Consider the following 15877-nt stretch of genomic DNA (forward strand, 5'->3'; position numbering starts at 1 on the left):
CAGTTTATAAAACAGACAAATAAAAAGTACAGTGACATTTAATGATGGCGAATTTGTTTATATGAATTGAGTAAACATAAAGAATCAAAATTCTTTCTGTTTTGTTATTTCTTCGTGTGCAACCCTTAACGAGACCTTGACGGCTAAAAATAATGACATTTTGCCCAGAACACCCTAAGCGAGACCAAAATCCGAAATTTACACCCCTAAGCGAGACGACGAGCATCCCCGTCCATTCCATATGGGAGTCCCCCCCCCGGGAGAGTGACTATCTCGATCAGTCTGTCTGCCAAGTCATTTCGTCATGTCACGCAATCTTCCCTGGCTGCGTCAAATTAGCACTCATACGAGTCACTCTATTCACAGACAGCGCAAAACAACCTCCATGAGTGAGAAAAGTGGCTACAGAAGACAATGATCATTTACATCTTTCTCAATTAACCAAGACAAAAAAAAAAAGAACAAAGACTGCCCGCACTCTGCGGCTGGTCTGATTTTAGACATATTAAGTGCAAAACAATGTAAAGAGATAACTTCAATATTTACCCGTCAGTCTTCAATATTGTCAAACACTGTGACACAGCATTCCTTGCCATATATTAAAACGCTTACTAAGAGGGGTAGGGATAAAAATGCTTCAATGAACATTACTCTCCCTACCCCCCAGTCCAGTATGCGGCACTTGAACGGTTGAAACATTGTAAGACTTATAACAGTTTACACCTCCTGGTCGTAAAAGAAATTCATGATTGTACACAAAGTACCGATTAATTCTCCCAGTAGCTGACGCATCTCCTCTGAAAACTTGGCGTTTGGTGACCTCTCATCTAGGCGGGATTTCATCGTTTCAAATAGCCCGGTCACCCGAGAGAAACAAGGCACTCCTTCCCTTACAAGAATCTGTACTGTACGGTCAAACTCGCTGCTAGGAATCATAGCCGTCTTGATATTAGCGCAGATTTCCTTTGTGCTCCTCATGTGAGGCACACCTTGGCTGAATCTGACCACTTTTTTGAAGTCCTCGTCCCATTTCAGAATGACCTCGAGAATGAACTGTAGATCTTCCAGTTGTTGTTGCATCGTCTCATACTGTTTATCCAGTTCTTTGATTTGTGCCTTGAATTGTTTTGTGCTCTTGTTAATGGAAGTAATCGATAATTTCTCGGTGCGCGTCGTTAACTCTCGGATTCCGTCGTTTGTAACGGCAGCCATGCCCCTGAAGAAAGGAAGATGATGTAAACAACAGGTTCCTTAGCTAGTAGCAAATTCAAAAACAAACGCGCGGCTCGCTTGGCTATCTGACGTTTTTTTTTTTTTTTTCTTTTCGCCTTATATGCCTTACTACAATCATGGACAAAAGTCTTGGGGCCAATTTGCACTTTTGATGCTTTTGTGCACACGCCAGACGCGAACATTACTTCACCTGCCTAACCTCGCCCCCCACCCCCCCCCCATACAATGTTGAAGACTACTACCTGCAATTTCTTCTGATTTTCAGCATTGTTTTGGGTGGGGAGGGGGAACAGTAACGCGTTTTTAAAAGGAAAGCAGCGCTTTTTTCAAACTGCAGTAGTAAAACACAGATAATTCGTTAAATTACATAAGTGTCCCAAGGACTTTTAACCACGATTATAGGTCTACCAAGGAGTCTGCGTAGCTAATTATATTTAAAATTCTTCTCTTATAAGGTGTTAAGGGGCTGGATTGATCCGTCGGCCTTTCAAAACTAGGGTAGAAATTGCCCAAAAGTTCATTGTAATTTCCACATCACCGAGAGATGTGTGACGAGTCTCGATTTCACGAAAAACAGAAATATTTGAGTCAGATATGTGCAATCTGTTTGCCGCGAAGTGTCTGGAGACAGACGAGCGGGCATAATAGACATACGCGCGTGCACCCTCGATTTCGTCTGTTTCAACCTAGAATGCAAGGTGACTGAACGATTTGCATTGATACGTTCCTTAAGCCTTGCATGAATAAATTAAAATAATATATATGTCAAGCGAGAAATCAGATGGGTATAAAACACTCAACTTACAATCTTAGCTTAATATCTTTAAAGGTGTATGAAAAGACAATGGTAAAATCTGAAACTAGGGTAGAAAAATACTTGAATTTCAATAGAAGCTTTAATACCAATGATATTTGTATAACCAACGACTGAGTTGTTATATTTGGTGCTGTGAATTTTAAATGAGAAGGGATGTAATGCTTTAAGATCATGAAATACGACACTTGCGTGTTTTCTTACCTCTCAAGTGTAGATAATCTAGAATCGCTTTCGAGTTCCTTGTGGAATGGGTGAGATCACAAGGACGGAAAATGTTATTTCAGGGAAGTCTGTAGAAATATCGATATATTTCCAGTCATCTAATCCGCATTCAGTGACCCACCCAACTAGTACAAACTGCGCATGAGCCAGGTCAAATGCTGCCCTCTTTTGATTGGTCGAAAATTTGTAATCTCAACTCTGATTGGCTGAAGCAAGCGCAGGTGAAACTTGACTCAAATTCACTCTTTCGCTTATATTTTATGCAAATTTAAAAAAAATCTTATTTGACAGGAGATTTTGTTTGACACAAAGAAGAAAAGAGTGTAATTGAAATATTTTTCGCGAGTTAGCTGCGACAGTCAACCCTACCATATATAGATAACACAAGATGTCGAATCACAGTTCGACACTTTGAATGAGTAAGCCATCGTCAATTATTCATTTTTTTAATTTTCCACACAAATTTGTGCGTTGTAAGCACACATCATAAATGTGCATCGGTACAACTTATAGATAAAAATAATCTTATATATACGCATAGCCTGTAGGATGCCCATTGAGTTAAAAAAAAGTACAACACATTCAGTTTTCTTACATTTTTATTCTAGAGGTATTTTTCGTTCAATTTAAAAGCAGATGGTCATGTTATTTGGTCCTAAGAGACTGTTTTTGGATCCTATTTAAAATTCATGTGTATATATAACCAGAAAAATTACCGTTCTTGATTTAAGACAGTAGTTTACTTTCAACCTTATAAGAATGTAACAACAAAAATGTGTTTGTCCATCCGGCTTCAACGCATAGTTTGTTTGTGCGATGCTTTATATTTTATTCGTTACATGTATCAACTGTGGGTTTCTTTTGGCAGTATTTATTCACCGCTTGTCTGAAGATCAACAAGATCACCTCTACAGCAATACATGTATATTCGCGTACGAATATAGCTCGGTTGCAAACACAGCATAAACCGAACTGAGAAGCACGAAAATCACCATTGAAACTTCCTCTATTGAGTCAATTCAGCTGCAGTTGTTGATGAATAGTGGCGCTGTCAGTAGCAATTACTTTTCACCATTCAATTTTGATTCAAACGGTGTGGGTTTTCTTTCCTTTTTTGAGGCTCTAACCTCTTCAATTTCGATCGCCACAAGGCCAGCCTTGATCTCTCTAAACAGGGCCGCATAAGAGAGATCTTGATCATTGTATAAGAAGAAGCTGATGACGATATCTAATTCTTGTTTGATGGTGTTGTAAAAATGTACCAAATGCCAACAATATATATTTTATGAGTTCCATACGTTTTACCAAGGAAAACTAATAAAAACAGGTCAAGGCGAACAAAGCAAGAAACAATTCACGACACTAAGATACTTGTTATTTTAATCATTTCTGTTCCTGTTTATAAACTTATCACTCCTAAATACATCAGGCGAAGTTTGGAAGTAAAGTTCTTCCTTCGAGATGAGTTAGTCGCGTCGCATCAGAATCCTTCTATACGATTTCACTGTGACCGTGAAAGGTCTCATTTTCCACTTAAATTAACTGACTACACTTGTTGCTTCTTAAACAAGAAGTACAATATTCTTGTACCATGAAAATATAATTATTTACGCTACTCTAAACAAAACGAAAAACAAAAAATCAAACTGACATACAAAAATAAAGTTCGATCTTTGAAACGACATGGAAGCATTTTCAAATAATTTCTTCTAAATTAATCTCCTTCACACAATTCGCCTCAAGATGTTGCCGATTATTGCTCAAAATAGATCTCCATCATTGTATCAGTGATTCCAGTCAGCCGTCCCAGAAGCTGTCGAATTTCTTCAATAAACGAGGCCTTATAAGCGGCGTCATCGCGGATAATTTTTGACACTTGTTTCTTCAACAGCTCCAGAGCTTCGTAAACCTGTTGAAAGCAGGGCACGTCCGCGGTCACCAAATTCTGCATTCTGAAGTAAAAATCACCATGAATATCATTCAAGTGATTCTCTATCAATGCACAAATTTCTTTTACATTTCTCACAAAGGGAACACCTTGGCTATTTCGTTCTATTTTGTCGAAGCTTTGCGCCCAGCTTTTAATGTTCTCGTTGAGGAAATCGAGGTCTTGACGTTGCTGAAGTAACGTATTCTGTAATTTGTCAAGATCGGCGATCTCTTTTTGTAGATCTTGCTTCTGGTTTACAACTCGTTTTAACGAAACACTCTTTCCGCTGGTAGAAGTTGTTCCATTGACATAAATTGGTGTCTCCATGTTTTAACTGTGGAAGCAAAAGAAGTTCATCATTATTTTTATACTAGTTCTTTGCCAAAATAAATAAATTTAGCCGTGAACGCGGCGAGGTAAGAAAATTGCAAGTAATTCAACGCGTTTTAATTTACTCCCTTGGAGCACTGGAAAGATCACTTCTAAATGTTCACCCAATTATTTTGAAAACTGAATTCATGCATACCTGATTCGGAAAAGAAACCGCAATTTGTATAAACTTGCATTTATCATTGGTTTCCCCCACTAAAAGATTGTATAAAAATAAAAAGCTACGGTAAACTTGTAAATTGTTCGTGTGTTTCACGCCTTTTTGTGAAACACAACTACCGCTGTTTCAATTTGTCGGTCGCTGGTTTCTTTCATCACAGAATGTCTTAACGCGACATGAAAAACAGACAAATTCAAGATTAAAGGATCCAGCAGTAAATTCCAATGTGAAAGCTGTCTATATTTGTCGGATTAGAAAAGAAAATCAGGCTTAATATTGCCCAGAATGATAAAAAATTGTTTTAAAATTCTTCAGATATGAACAACCATGTCAATTTGCATATTCTGACATTCGCGATCCGATTAATAAAGTCAATTGAAATACTGTTTTGATAGTCAACCTACGTTGATTCGAAATTTTATAGAAGAATCTAAGTTCTCGTGTTATAGATGCCTTTAAAATTTTAAGCCCTAAAGCCCGAAATAAAAGATATCTGTGATAAACGTAACTGATTTTTGTGGCATTTGTTTCGTCAGTTTCCACGGTGCGGGAGATTGAGCGATCCGTAGAGCAATGCCATGCAGTATCAGAGAGCCACCGTAGATTCTGAACAACCTCAAAAACGACAAATTGTAGACGGCCGGAATGCTTAATCTTTCATTAAGGAGGCCGGGGAAATATTTTTGGAAAGCACACTTACCGTTTTGATGAAAAAAAGTTCTTTTTCCTCAATAACAGAGCAACAAAACAAAGCGCTTTCGCTGTTTCTTGCTATGATAAGGTATAGTTTGGGCGCTGCCAGACATCACTAAACCCCCTGGGGCGACAGTATGCTAAATAGCAAATGGCAAAAGCAACACTGTGAGATTGTGGCGCCAAATTACCATTCGGCGAATGCGCGAGTAAATTTGATTGGTTCGTACGAGCAGGTGCAAGAAATAAGTGCCTTACTTCACTTCATTATTGCTTTCGTGGGATTTTGTCTGAAATCACTGAATTTAGTTCTTCGTTGAGATTTTTTTCCGATTTTTTTTCTACGTTAACTCGTTACTTTAGGACAAAGATTTATTCTACGTCTTACTGTTTGTATAATTAAACTGAATTATTTTCTCTGTTTGCCATGGCTTTATTACAGGGGTTATTAAAGTCCTTAATAAAATATTTATTTCCTGTCGAGCAAAAAAGAGTCATACTCAAGCAAAATATTTTTGCTTATCTTAATCCTGAAGGTAAAGGCGTTTTTCGAATTCTGAGTGAATGCGAGGTTAAATACGCTTCTCGCTTTCTAAATACCGCGGATTCAATTTTCACATACAATCTTCTTTACAGTAAGCGCACGAACCCCTTTCAAAGTCTTTTCGGGTCATTTGCATATCATAGCCTGGCGCTTGAAAGGCATTTTTTTTCCAGCTGCTCATGGCTGTCTTCAAATAATCTACAGTTTTATTGGTTGCTTTGACGGAAGCCAATTCAAAACAATTCAGGGAGTGGAAAGGCTGTGTCTGAAAACCAAGGTTTGATCAGAGTCGTTCTGTTTGTGGTCGATTTCACTTTCACTAGCTGAATTCCATATCACTCTGTCTATCCCAAAATTGCAAGAAAAAAGTTGCAAACGTTGATTTCGAAGGCGGAATCATCAGTCAAACTTGAAGCTTAAAGGAAAGGACAAAGGTATTTATTCTAATTTCAATTTTATTGGGAGCGAGAATGTTTTAAGGAGTGTACATATTTTCAGGTATATCAACTCCTTTCTAATAATTTCGAATTCGTTCGCTTACATTGATAAAAGTAGCTCAATCTTCAGCGAAAAACGCGAGAAAATTTAGTTTCTGTCTTAAAATATAACACAGAATAAACCAAATCTGAAATTAATACTTTTTCGTCGTTTCTGTAAGACAGGAAAATTAAGATACAGTTTTACTGCGTTCCTTTCTTGTAGAGGGTGCGAATCTACATATATAGAATGAGTGGAAGAGTTGCAATGGAACTCTCAAGCAACACTCTTCACCCGAGACAACTCGGCATCACCGGAGATGGACTAGAAACAAGCCACGCCCTGTCAATGAAAATGATCTGCACCAATAAACAACGTTTACAGAAGACCGTGGGAAGACTGGAGAAGATGCAAGGTCCAATGAAGAAGCAGCGAGATGATCTTCTGTTTTTGGTGGCGACGATGGAGGAATGGAGCCTAATTATGCACGAGTCAGAGCGAGGACACAGTGGAGTCCCGGTTTTGCGCTCAGTAAAGGAGGGTTGTAATGAAATCACGCCAAGTTTGAACAGTAACAACAGCCAACTGAATCAAACTGTACAACGGCTTAGCAAAGCCAGCGTACCTCGCATCGCGCATGTGCAAAAGTGCCTGAAAGATTTGAGAAAGGAAATTCGCGCGGTGTTTGACGACGAAAACACATATAATGGAAAATTTGTTGAAGATGTCCGAGAAACTATAGGAAATATAATCGGCACGGCTCATGCCTTGATAGCGCTGTATTATTGATAGACGTAGCGGAAATTTCATGAACAGCTGTGTTAGTGTTTGCAGTCTGAATAAAATCGCTGAAAGTTCACATGTTTTGAGCTGTTTGGAAAGTTATGCAATGACAAACGACACGGGTGTCACCTAGCTAATTATAAAAATTATCCATATTGAAATGTGCTATAAGCTCTTCCTGTCCCTTCTCAAAGATAAGTCACGCCCAGTACGCACGTGGGACTAGCGGTCTGATATCATTTCGTCCATATTGTTTTTCAGAATTGATGCATGGGTAATATGACCAGCCCAGAATACGGACTGCCTCACTGATACAAATTTGGAAAATTTAATTCACACTTCACAAACTTTTTCCAAGCGTAAAAAACTTCATAGACCACTGTTTTTGAGATTTCCCCCCCCCCCCCCCCACCCCACAACCAAGCCCCAGTTGTTCGAAGGCTGGACAATGCTATCCACCAGATAAATCCTTATCAAGTGGATAAGTGTTAACAAAATAAACCATGCTATCCGCTGGATAGTATAGCATAATCCATTTTTTTACAACTGGGCCACATGTAAATAATAATAAATAATAAATAAATAAGTAAACAAATAAATAAAGAAAGAAACTTTTCTATAGCAATTATACACTGCTATCCCAGGTGCTTGAAGGATGAAGTTGAACTCAAGACCTTGTAACACTCACTCATGCACAAGTCAAAGGACGAGAACTTGAAATCACATCTTTATTTAGTTATGCTGTGTAAACTAGAATGCAGAACATTACCAGCAACAAACCACAAACAATGAGTGTGAACATAACTTACAGTACTGACATTGAACTTTTCTCTTCATTGATAAATTCTCCTGAACATTAACATACATAATTATGGAGTCTAGTAATGAGAATTTGTGTGTTGAACCTAACTCCTTTACAAAACATGCCAACAAGGTGCACTTACGCATAACAAATCCATACAGTAACGTTTTTTCATTTAGAAGAAAACAACTTTAAATAAAACTACAGCCACGTCGAGAAGCAAAGTAGTATATAAAATCATCCATCATTAAACTCTGGTTATACCTAACTTTTAAGTCATTAATTCTTTAATTAAGGTGCAAATCCAAACTCTTCAAACCGCACTAGAAAAGTCCAGTAATTTCTTACTATAACAGCACTTGATTTAGTGGATAAATATTGCTGCTGAAAAGTTTTTGCACACAAAAAGGTTAGTCTACAGTCCTTCACGTGGTTCGTGTCTATTTACTGGCCGGCTGTTTACTCGCACGTGCTTCTCACGGTCATATCTAGGTTTATGACTTCTCCCTGCTCTTTCGAAGTCTCCTGATCCCCAGTCCTTATCTCGTGCCACTCCATGGCGATGGTGTCTGTTGTCAAACTCCCTGTGAGTCCCTAGCCCCTCACCATTCACTTTCAGCCTGTCCTTATCTCGTATGGTCCCAGTGTCTTTCCTAGAGGGTGCCACAATTCCTTCATGTCGGCTGTGATGGGTAGGCCTCCCTCTTGGATCTGTTAAAGGAAAGTACCAGGAAAATCCCTTAAGCTATCATGTCCATTGTGTCTGACATTATATGCTTGAAGTTCAACAAACACTGTACAATATGCCAGTACCACACGAAAGTACTACTTCATACAAGTAGCTTTAATTTGGATTGTAACACACCAGGTTTTAACCCACGCAAGTTAAAGTTAGAGCCACAGTCTATGACATGAAAGAACTACCGTACTCAGCAGCTTTCATTTGACTGGTCACACAATAGGGTCTGACATGCGCAAACTTGTACATCTCTGCAAGTGACCCCGTTGGATAAAATATTTCTCTAGAAAGAAAGAGAAAGAAGTGGCATGCCCATTCTGTGCTATTAACTAAGACCCTCAGCTGTGCATCTCTATACCTGACCAAACCTAACCCTTTTTTCAGAGTTCAAGACACATACCTTCCAGACCTCTGATGGTAGCTCTTTGTCTGTCCCTTAAAATATTGGAGAACTGCGTGGTTCGTTCGTTCCACTCCTGGTCAAAAGCTACAGCATCACCTATCCAATACAAACAAAACTCTTTTCTCATTAGATAACAAAATCTTGTTACATGCTTGCCACAGGCATAACTATGCCAAATTCCATGACTTTTCCCTGATAAAAATAAAATTTTGCTAACCAACTAAATATAAAATGTCAAATATAATAGCGGCTTCTAGCCTTGTTCTACAGCCATCCTTCCACTCTATCATTAAGACTGATAAGTTTTCAGCAAATTTTTCTTCTTCGTCAAGTAAATATATCGTTGAGATCACAGTGGCCTCAAATGTTTCTTCCAGCCTTCACTGGTATTAAATCAGCAGTGTTCAATTATTTCAATTTTCCCTGACTTTTCTTGAAAATGTCAATTTTCCCTGACTCAAAATAAAATTCCCTGACTTTTCCCTGACCTTGAAGAATTTTTTCCCCTGACCATTTCATTACCTGTGGAAACCTTGTCTTAATTAGTAAACAATCCATATTGGAGTAAACAATTTAATTAGATTAAACAATCCAAATTCTATGATAGGCAATGAAACTCACTTTCATCAAGGTTGATGAAATCCTGTTTTCTCTCCTCCTGTCCAGATCTCCTGTTCATTGATCGCTCAATCACGTGAGAACGATCATCTGTGGGTGGAAGGGAAAAGCAAAAAATAGTTACTACTTTGTGGGCCACGTAATTCTTTCTCTCATCCATGGTTCAAGTTTTTTGTTTTTCATTGATCTTTAGCTTTCTTTGTTCTATTAAAAATCTTAGCAACTAATGACATTTTGAAGACAGACCATATTTGCTATCTAAAAATTCTGAAACAAATAATGAGAATGACTAATGTATAATAATTATTACATCACCAACACAGAAATAACAGACACAAGATTATCCAAAATAGATAGGATAACAACTTTACCAAGGTGGTGACCAATTGCCATACGATGCAATCCAGATTCAGAATCTCGCACAGAATGTTGTGTTTCTTTAATCTGCAGGAAATACAAAGAGAGAATATTTAAGCAGGAAGTCACATATATATTTAAAGTCTCATAACGACCAACAAGGATAACATGTTTGTCTTGTAAGTTTCAAGATATGTAGATTTAAACCAAGACTAGCACACAAGAAGAAGATATTTTTTAAACCACTGTTTGCACGAAAGGGATAAACACAAAAAGCAGATTGAAGTCATGCGGTACTTAATCAACCAATGAAACAGTTTTGACCAGGTTTTACAGGTTTACATCACTTACTCCTCCAGGTGCCTTCTTAGTGGATTTGGATGCTTGAAAATATTTAGGTTCCCCTTGTCCATCACTTGAATATGACATGACACTTGATGAAGAGTAACTGAAGGTATTAGGGTCATTTGCCATTTGCTCCTAATGAATTAAAAAAAGAGAAAGACTTACAACACTACACAATATATAACACAAGTGTCAATAAATATTGAGCTATGTTTTACAACATTAACAAACTGGTTCATAATGAAGCGTTCTGATTGACTCACTGAACAATCTGAATTTGTGATATCATCACTAGGAATTTATCAGCAAACTTGAACATAAGCTGGTAAGAAAATCTTATGTCTGATAGATTGATCATAAATAGAGAATAATACATGGGTATTATTATTATTATTGTTATCATTATTTCTCTTGGAGTGTTCAATTCAATACGAACACATGAAAAGAAATTTCATATCAACAAGCAACCATGTATTACTAATAATGATGTTTTTGATGACTTTCCACAGATTTTTGACTAGTTTCCAAAATTTGTGAGGGCTCTTAAAAAGTTGTACAAAGGCCACACGAACATTTGTGAATATTTTCTGAAAATTTCTGAAGGTAACTGAAGATTTCCAAAGATAACCAAAGATTGCTGAAGACTTCTGAGAAAAATTCAAAGGTATTTTGATCATACACCAACAAATTTAAATACATTTTAAGGGTCAAACATGATATCAAAGAAGTCATCAATATCTTCACTGTATGGTGAGGATATGGCAAATCAGCCACTCGAGTCCCAGAGGCAGATGTAGTTTCTCATAAATTTTACGAGTGGTATACTTTCCAGTAAGGGACAGACCATTAGAAAAGTGATAGGGATGGGGGGTGGGACTTTTTCAGCTTTTTTTTTTTTTCACGTCCACTGTTTCTGTAAGATTTTAAACACTCCTGTCTATAAAATAATTTGCTGTATTTATTTATGTGTATAGCTTGCAAGTACTGCTTATTTGTACAAACTTACAAAATTTCTGTGCATATTTGCCATCATGGAGTTCATGTTGGTAAACATGTCACCAAACATACTGCCAAACATGTCAGTGGGTTGAGCCAACTGCTGGCTGCCACGATTTGACCTGCCAGCCCGTCCTCCATTCTCAATACCAGGGAGAGCTGAGGGGAACCCAAAATGCGAAAATGGGTCGTGAAAGCCCCGCATCATAGATGAAATTCTCTGATGGTGATCCCTGAAAGAAAAAAATGATATAATGAGTGGGGAGGATTATTACACTTGCAATTTTTGAGGCTACTTGTCTGTTGTGATGACCGCAACCTGTTTTATTATATGGCTAGCTCCGTAAGTGGGCAAGATGAACTGAATCCTGTGCTGTGATTGGCTACTCCAGAGGGCAAGATGGCGTGATCTTGCCCACTTGAGATTACCTGCAGTTTCCATATAATGAATCCCTTACTAAGCAAGCTTGTTTGGTCAAGGTGGCTGCATATTGGCCTTGTCACTTGGTCAATAATGCAAATATCAAAGTGAAGTGTGATCATCGCAGTAAATTTTCCAATTTAAGCAACTGGAAAGAAGAAGCCTGAAAAAAAAAATCAGGGCTTCAACGGGATTCGAACCCGTGACCTCCGCGATACCGGTGCGATGCTCTACCAACTGAGCTATGAAGCCACACATTGGGAGCGAGGTCAATTAATTGAGTTCATATCTTCCCGTGAGTGAAATGATGTGAAGTATATATGAAATAATTCATATTTGAACTGCGGTAGTAGATGAAAGTGAAGTGTGATCATCGCAGTAAATTTTCCAATTTAAGCAACTGGAAAGAAGAAGCCTGAAAAAAATCAGGGCTTCAACGGGATTCGAACCCGTGACCTCCGCGATACCGGTGCGATGCTCTACCAACTGAGCTATGAAGCCACACATTGGGAGCGAGGTCAATTAATTGAGTTCATATCTTCCCGTGAGTGAAATGATGTGAAGTATATATGAAATAATTCATATATACATATATGCGATGATCACACTTCACTTTCATCTACTACCGCAGTTCAAATATGAATTATTTCATATATACTTCACATCATTTCACTCACGGGAAGATATGAACTCAATTAATTGACCTGGCTCCCAATGTGTGGCTTCATAGCTCAGTTGGTAGAGCATCGCACCGGTATCACGGAGGTCACGGGTTCAAATCCCGTTGAAGCCTTGATTTTTTTTTTTTTTTTTCAGGCTTCTTCTTTCCAGTTGCTTAAATTGGAAAATTTACTGCGATGATCACACTTCACTTTCATCTGCTACCGCAGTTCAAATATGAATTATTTCATATATACTTCACATCATTTCACTCACGGGAAGATATGAACTCAATTAATTGACCTCGCTCCCAATGTGTGGCTTCATAGCTCAGTTGGTAGAGCATCGCACCGGTATCGCGGAGGTCACTGGTTCAAATCCCGTTGAAGCCCTGATTTTTTTTTTTCAGGCTTCTTCTTTCCAGTTGCTTAAATTGGAAAATTTACTGCGATGATCACACTTCACTTTCATCTACTACCGCAGTTCAAATATGAATTATTTCATATATACTTCACATCATTTCATGGGAAGATATGAACTCAATTAATCGACCTCGCTCCCAATGTGTGGCTTCATAGCTCAGTTGGTAGAGCATCGCACCGGTATCGTGGAGGTCACGGGTTCGAATCCCGTTGAAGCCCTGATTTTTTTTTTCAGACTTCTTCTTTCCAGTTGCTTAAATTGGAAAATTTACTGCGATGATCACACTTCACTTTCATCTACTACCGCAGTTCAAATATGAATTATTTCATATATACTTCACATCATTTCACTCACGGGAAGATATGAACTCAATTAATTGACCTCGCTCCCAATGTGTGGCTTCATAGCTCAGTTGGTAGAGCATCGCACTGGTATCGCGGAGGTCACGGGTTCGAATCCCGTTGAAGCCCTGATTTTTTTTTCAGGCTTCTTCTTTCCAGTTGCTTAAATTGGAAAATTTACTGCGATGATCACACTTCACTTTCATCTACTACCGCAGTTCAAATATGAATTATTTCATATATACTTCACATCATTTCACTCATGGGAAGATATGAACTCAATTAATTGACCTCGCTCCCAATGTGTGGCTTCATAGCTCAGTTGGTAGAGCATCGCACTGGTATCGCGGAGGCCACGGGTTCGAATCCCATTGAAGCCCTGATTTTTTTTCAGGCTTCTTCTTTCCAGTTGCTTAAATTGGAAAATTTACTGCGATGATCACACTTCACTTTCATCTACTACCGCAGTTCAAATATGAATTATTTCATATATACTTCACATCATTTCACTCACGGGAAGATATGAACTCAATTAATTGACCTCGCTCCCAATGTGTGGCTTCATAGCTCAGTTGGTAGAGCATCGCACCGGTATCGCGGAGGTCACGGGTTCGAATCCCGTTGAAGCCCTGATTTTTTTTTTCAGACTTCTTCTTTCCAGTTGCTTAAATTGGAAAATTTACTGCGATGATCACACTTCACTTTCACCTACTACCGCAGTTCAAATATGAATTATTTCATATATACTTCAAATGCAAATATCACTGACTTGTTTGTTAAACTGGTTGGCAAATTTGGGTAACAACATAATAACATGTTTGCACACAAACAACAAGGAACTGTGACCTCAGGTGTTAATTATTGTATGTTTTTTTAAATTGCAATTGAAATTTTCTCTGTATTTTCTATTTCTTTAAAGGTAAACTAGAATATATATATATATATATATATATATATATATATATATATATATATATATATATATATATATATATATATATATATAAAACATGAATAGTGAAATACATACATACAAACTTGATTGATGCTCCCTAAGAGGGTTTTTCAGCTCAATACAATTACAATTACAAATTTAAATAACACACAAGTAACGAGGTGTGGGGAAGCTGATTGCTTGATTAGGGAAACGGTTCTTTCTACGCATCAGAACTAAAAACACAACTACGCCAAGCCTGTATGCAGCACAAGCTGTGAATGAGGGATTTCCTCAAGAAGGTTCGATTGTTGCGGTACATGAACACAAGTTTCAATTGCTGTTTTCACATTGAAAACACATGTTGGCATCAGTGATGTATATCATTGTATTGACTGGTTAACCGTTCTGCTGTCGCTCATGTTTTTGTTTAATCCATAAAACCACTATATTTTCCAACAATTGCAAGGTTAAACTCAAGGTATTATTAAATTTACGCTTAAGTTTATAATTTCTGTAAAATTCATACCACTTCAATGTAAACAAAACGTTATAACTGCCCAGTTGCTAATTCGAAAGACCAATTTTATCATTTAATACTTACCTGAAGAACGGGTCGTCTTCAAAATCAGTCAAACCACCTCGAAACATTATTCTTTAACACGAATGTTGCTTTGTAATGCTTACAGAGCAAGAACTTTCTCGATCTTGCTAGGGTCTTGCTAAGCCAGCCTGTTGAACATGCGCTGTTTGAGGGATCTGTTTGAGGAGAATGCTTTTACGCATGTACGTACCACAACAGGCGAGGTTACGCAGTCTATTGTTCCCAGGCTGCCTATACGAGCAGGGGAGATGAAGGGAGACCGAACGAGTTTAAAATATTCTTCCTCTGCTAGTTTAGTTTCTTTGCCGCTAATCCGTCTTTATACAAGGTCTCTTGCGTCTATACTAGTCAGTAGTGCCTAGGTCCCACCGGCTCCGAGAATAGACAGACTTTCAAGGAACCGTTAGCCTGCGAGCATGCGCAAGAGGCGAAGAGCAAAGCGACCCCGTCTCGCGCCTTCGCCGCTCGATTTCGCGCACGCGGCTACGCCGCACGCGTTTGTACTCCAACGTGAGCCTGCTCGCAGGCTAACGAACCGTAAGCAAAAGGAACCGATCCGATAAGCATACCCGCACTGTGTCATTTTGGATTTTCGTTTGACAAGTTTTTATTTCCAAATATTTGCTCTCCATCGATATGATGATTCTTAGCAAGTTAACAATCACAATACCGCAGATAATTAAACAGACCCTGCATAATTATTTTGTGAGAATTATTTTGTTCCTTCAACACTTTGAAACCATACAAAAAGCCAACATACTTTACTGCGGGTTAGGTAACTATGGTAACCAATCGTGAAAACTACGACCAGCACTATAGCAGTGCAGAGACCTATACTTTCCACTTTCCCGGTGCTGAGTACTGTTCCGGGCTTTCGGGTTGTCGGGGATCAGCGCGAAACACGACGAGAGAAAAAAAAAATAGGAGATTTTGGACACTTCGCTTGCCCGCGCCGCAATCCGTCATTGCAAATGCGATTCTACCG

General features: G+C 38.4%; 3 protein-coding genes and 1 non-coding gene across 4 annotated transcripts; 2 read left to right on the forward strand and 2 right to left on the reverse strand.

Annotated features, from left to right (window-relative positions):
* Positions 1–2888: 2888 nt before the first annotated feature.
* On the reverse strand, positions 2889–5838 carry LOC145480353 (uncharacterized). Its single transcript, XM_081458643.1, has 2 exons — positions 5453–5838; positions 2889–4536 (listed from the first exon to the last, which is right to left on the reverse strand). The coding sequence occupies exon 2, from the start codon at positions 4527–4529 to the stop codon at positions 4026–4028; it is 504 nt and encodes a 167-aa protein (XP_081314769.1). The 5' UTR covers positions 4530–4536; positions 5453–5838; the 3' UTR covers positions 2889–4025.
* Positions 5839–6247: 409 nt separating this feature from the next.
* Positions 6248–7650, forward strand: LOC145482178 (uncharacterized). Its single transcript, XM_081460792.1, has 2 exons — positions 6248–6423; positions 6692–7650. The coding sequence occupies exon 2, from the start codon at positions 6716–6718 to the stop codon at positions 7253–7255; it is 540 nt and encodes a 179-aa protein (XP_081316918.1). The 5' UTR covers positions 6248–6423; positions 6692–6715; the 3' UTR covers positions 7256–7650.
* Positions 7651–7960: 310 nt separating this feature from the next.
* Positions 7961–15843, reverse strand: LOC145482174 (myeloid leukemia factor 1-like). Its single transcript, XM_081460787.1, has 7 exons — positions 14893–15843; positions 11520–11742; positions 10520–10648; positions 10183–10255; positions 9815–9901; positions 9191–9289; positions 7961–8762 (listed from the first exon to the last, which is right to left on the reverse strand). Exons 1-7 carry the CDS (start codon positions 14937–14939, stop codon positions 8467–8469), a joined length of 954 nt encoding a protein of 317 aa, XP_081316913.1. The 5' UTR covers positions 14940–15843; the 3' UTR covers positions 7961–8466.
* On the forward strand, positions 13411–13483 carry Trnat-ggu (transfer RNA threonine (anticodon GGU)). Its single transcript has one exon. It is a non-coding gene; the product is annotated as a tRNA-Thr (tRNA).
* Positions 15844–15877: the final 34 nt, after the last annotated feature.

Source organism: Orbicella franksi, chromosome 3 (assembly GCF_964199315.1).
Source record: "Orbicella franksi chromosome 3, jaOrbFran1.1, whole genome shotgun sequence".
NCBI lineage: Eukaryota > Metazoa > Cnidaria > Anthozoa > Scleractinia > Merulinidae > Orbicella > Orbicella franksi.